Below are 4860 nucleotides of genomic sequence, written 5' to 3'. Positions count from 1 at the left end.
GAGGTATTATTAATGAAAGAAAAATGCATTGTTGTTGATTTGTTGTTTTAATATATATTTTTATTTCTGTCTTTTAGGGAATGAGCTCCACAAATCTCAGAGTGTAGTCTTGGGAATCTACTTTTGGGTTTGCCACGCCCAACACAGCTCCACGTCTCACTTATTTCGACAATACATCACCATCAGTTGTTTTACTAGATCTGAGATCTGAGATCTTTCATCATCAACTTTAACCTGAGGGACCGGAACATCACAAATTGCCAATGCTTACAAGGAACTGCCTGCTGCTGTTCCTGTGGATTCTTGTCAACGAGGATTCGGTCCTTTCTTTACATCCTCCTTCATCACCACTGGGTCGGAGCAGAACGGGGAGGGAGCACGCCAAGAGCTCGGTGGGCTCAACGAGAAAGAATGGGGCCTCTGGATTTCAGCGGGTCAAGAGAGGCTGGGTGTGGAACCAGTTTTTTGTACTGGAGGAGTATATGGGATCAGACCCGCAATATGTGGGCAAGGTAAGAAGTTTTGTTTTTCAGTAGTCTATGGTGCAACCGAAGTCATAAATTACACACTAAGAAGCTTGTGCAGAATTGAATTGGTGGTAAATGGAGGCAGCAACAGAAAGTGGGAAGCATTTATTAGAATAACTGGAACAGAAAAGAACACTAATGTGCAAAAAAAGAAAAAAAATGCATTGTTTCAGCAAGACAGTTTATAAAACATGTTTGTTAGCACCTTAACTGCTACCAAAGAAAAATAAATGTGTAATATATATATATATAAATGTAAATGATGGCTTGGGTGTACAAATTAACCTAGTACCATAAAGTCACGTCCTGCAGTTGCCTGATTTTGTTGGGGTTTTTCCACTAAAAGTTTGACTACTTTGCTCTAATATTGCTTCACTTGTGTAAGTGTCTGCATGTTTTTTCAATGGTTCTGTGCTTCAACTTTTCAATATCAGACTTGTAATATGTATGGGACATTGAAGCTGTTTATGAATCCATAACAAGATTATAATAAATTTAAATTATGGTCCTAGCAAAGCTTTTAGAACATCAATGTTATGAGCCAGGGAGTGTGCAGAGGCCAATAAAAAAAGAAGAGACCCACTAGCCTGAGGAATATTGAGAATGAGATGTATATACACATCGCATCAGACTTGCTTCCCTCCGTCCTCTCTCAAACCATGGCCATCTTTTTTAGTAGGATTTTTTATTCACTGCTGTGGCTTAGGACATCTGTAAGCAAACTCTGTGGGGGTTTAAGGCTAAAGTTGTAATTTGGCAGTCCTAGCTCACATAGGATAATAGTAAGACTGATTTATCTGCCCCAGTGCCGCTGCAATCAGCCCCGACATGCTGTGCTGTTTGTGGAAGTCTCCAAGGCTCAAGCAGGGAGAGGGAGCCTGATGTCTGTTGCACTTCTAAGTCTTTAATCCTGAACTGATGCAGTGCTTCAAAATAATTGACATATTTTTCAACATATGGAAATAATTTGGAGATCCTCATTTTTTTGTTTAGACTGTCTTAAAGAAGATTTTGCTTCGTAATTGTTGCTGTGACCTGAAAAAAAAAAGTTCAAACAGAATACCTGAAGAGAAAGGAGGAGGGTTCAGGTGAAGAAACCTTTCAAGGACTCATTAACCATCATCGTGGTTTTGATAATGGTGCATACAGAAACTGTAATAAACGTTAAGTCAGCAGTAAATGCTTGATTTATACCACATCAATGCCTTTTTATGGTAATGGTTTCAGTCTAGACATGAATTCCAATCAGTGACCTGCCTAGTGCTGGCCAAACAGTGGTGCATTAGCTTTGCTTTATTTAAGATGGCAAAAGATCTCTCCTGACACTTCTGTGTTGAATTGAAGGACGGTGGAAGAGAAACACTGCAACAAACATACTTATTGCTAAGGAAATATAGACTGCAGCATTAAATGACAGCAACATCTGTTGACCTATGAGCAATGCAACGTGTTAACAATTGCAGAAATAATTATTATCGGACCTGTTTCCATCCAACTGAACACTTGCAGTCATAATGATCTGTCGTTAGTGTATCTTACAGTTAGTTTGTTTTAGTTGTTGTACAGTAGCCCCTCGTTTATCACTGGGATTTCTGTTCCCTGACCACTATATATATAAAGGGGAGTTAAACCCTTGTCACACTTTTGCAATATTCTAAAAAAAAAAAGTTTCTAAACTCTAAAAGCTCTTAAAAAAAGCACAGCACGTCATGATACGCTCTCTGCTACCTGCCAGTGCTCTCGGCCATGCCCACTTCACTGCTGCAGAGCAGATATCCTGACATGCTGCAGGAAAAAAGCTTCTCCTTCAGCTGTGGGCTGCACACAGGTGCAGTAGGTGCTAAATCATTTTTTATGATATATTTTAAATGAAAAATTGGTTCCACTTTACAATAAGGCTCCCTTTATAGATGGTTAATAAATAAGAAGAAGCCGTTTGACATGACTGTCAACAAGGAAGAGGGTAGGCAATGGAGGAGGGGCCATACCAAAGATACCATCTTATCACAAGCAGAACTGGTTTGTTCCACTTTGGAGTAAGCTGTTGGTGTAAGAATCAGTTTTGTTGTGTGTTTCCTTGACTGATGAAGCCTTCCGGATCAAAGGTGAAACGTTTCAGCACAAAAAAAAAGAAACTGTCCAGATGACCTGACTGAAACATGCTGAATGTTTATAGAGAAATTAATAACATATATATAAACTATTTATTAGCATCTATAAGGGGAGCCTTATTTCAAGAGGTACCAAAACAATCCATACCAATCGTGCAGCTCATCCATCATTCATTCAACCTTTATTTATACATGTTAATCCCACTGAGCCTCAGGGACTCATTTACAAGAGAGACCTGAATCAGTCAGCCAATTGTGTGTCATGTCCAATCTTACTTTGAAAAACAGCGAAAGAGAGAGTCTGTGAAAGTTGAACTTCAATTTTTTACCCTCTTCTGCTTTCTGGGTCTATCTTCAACCATCACTGTGCAAGAGGTGGGGGAGATACTGGCCAGGTCTCCAGGTCATCACAGGGACACATGAGACAAACCATTGTTTCACTCACACCTAGAAATATTTCAGTTACCAATTAACCTAACTTGCAGGTTTTAGGTATGTGAGAGCACATTGGAGTACTCAGAGAAAATCCAAGCCAGCACAGAGAGAACATGCAAACTCCACTCAGAAAGGTTCAAGGTAGGGAGGCGATCCTTAGACCTTCTCACTAAAGCCCTTTTCGCATGGGCTTAGTTTTACCTAGGGACCACATGCTATTTGTAATAATTACAGAGATTGTCCGTGTTGTTAATCACGTGCAAATCGGCCATGTCAGTAATTTGTAAAGTAAAAATTTCCCCGCAAATTACCTACTACAGTATATTTTGCTGAACTCTGAGATCCTGTGATAATACTAATCCAATGCAAATAGGCATCTCTGTGACTTGGACAGAAACGGGCAGGAGCAGATACGTTATTAGGGATTTTTTTTTTTTTTTGTTTGTTTTAATTTCCTAAGCAAACACATTTGGAAAAATATACATGTAGAACAAAGCTATTTTAAATGAATGTGCTGCTTGCTTCAGCTTTTGTAGAAGCTACTAATTCCTTCACTGCAGATGACAGCAGGTGCAGAGATGTGCACAGCTGGTGATCAGTTGATCGATCTATCCATCCATCCATCCATCCATTCATTATATTTACACGCTTCTTCCTGGTAGCGGGGATTGCTGGTGTCCATGTCCAGCCATCACTGTACGAGAGGTGGGGTACATCCTGGACAGGTTGCAAGTCCATTTCAACTGGCAGGTCAGCAGACGTGTGTGGCCAGTGACAGGTTGTCCAACTGAGCTGAACGTGACTTTTTTTTTTTTTTTTTACTTCTTTAACATCATATCCGGAAGATGTCCATACATTTCAGCTAAATCTCAGGTTTTGGTTATCTCGTGCAAATGTGCCACAAAAAAAGCAGACATTGGGGAGTAATTTATTTATTACATGTGGTCCCTAGGTAAAATTTATCTCATGCAAATAGGGCTTAAGAGGCAACAGTTCTAACCCCTTCACCACAGTGCCATCCCAAATACTGTAATCAAATATGACAATGCTGGCTGCTAAAATTCAAATATAATAAGCTGATAATTTGAAGAAATCATCTACTCCTTCACTTTTTTATGTTTTTTAAATGAGACATTTTACTTGCTCTTTAGATTACTTTTGGAATAGTTTAAATTGTCAAAGTTGTAATCTAAAGTTAATATAAAGGTTTTTTTTTTCCCCTCCCTGGCTCTCATTGAGGTGGCTGCTTCTGTCATCCCTCCCCCGTTTTTCCTTCTTCCTGCTCTGCTCTCTGTGTGTCTGAAGCGCCTGGGTCTCATCTCCCGAACATAAATTAATAAGAAGATTATGGATTTGGTATCGTGGGCGTTCAACTCTATTGATAAGATTTTTTCATCGAAGCGACAAAAATCATTTACCATTTAAATACCCTATACAAATGTATAGCATTAAGTGTTAAAGCAACTGAGTTTGCATGTATCAGTGTTTTTATTAATTAATTAATTTTTATTTTCTAAATGGTAAATATATAAATAGTAGGCACGCCTGTACCAAAATGCCGGGGAGAATGCCGGTTCTCCAGGATCTTGTCCTGGAGAACCGGCGTATCCAGCAGAGACTCACGCTGTGGGGTACGTCATGGATTTGTGGGGAGTGTGGCAGATGATGTGTCTCTCAGTTCTGTCTCAGGAGGATGTTGAAGACGTTTACATATTTGGAATTATGATAGCAGGGACTCTGCTTTTTGGCATTGGCGGGGCTCTGTTTTATCGACTTTTGAAGAAGAC

The 4860-nt window shown here is 39.6% G+C and overlaps 1 protein-coding gene across 1 annotated transcript in view; it reads left to right on the top strand.

The window, feature by feature from the left end:
- Positions 1-263: 263 nt before the first annotated feature.
- cdh12a (cadherin 12, type 2a (N-cadherin 2)) overlaps positions 264-4860 on the top strand; it is a 145077-nt gene continuing 140480 nt past the window's right edge. Inside the window, exon 1 of the mRNA XM_037694376.1 lies at positions 264-512. Coding sequence (XP_037550304.1) covers positions 264-512 — 249 coding nt within the window. The remainder of the gene's footprint in view (positions 513-4860) is intronic.

Source organism: Nematolebias whitei, chromosome 20 (assembly GCF_014905685.2).
Source record: "Nematolebias whitei isolate Nwh7 chromosome 20, NemWhi1, whole genome shotgun sequence".
Lineage (NCBI taxonomy): Eukaryota > Metazoa > Chordata > Actinopteri > Cyprinodontiformes > Rivulidae > Nematolebias > Nematolebias whitei.
The sequence above is the reverse complement of the archived record's forward strand: the minus strand, read 5'-3'. Positions and strand labels throughout refer to the sequence as shown.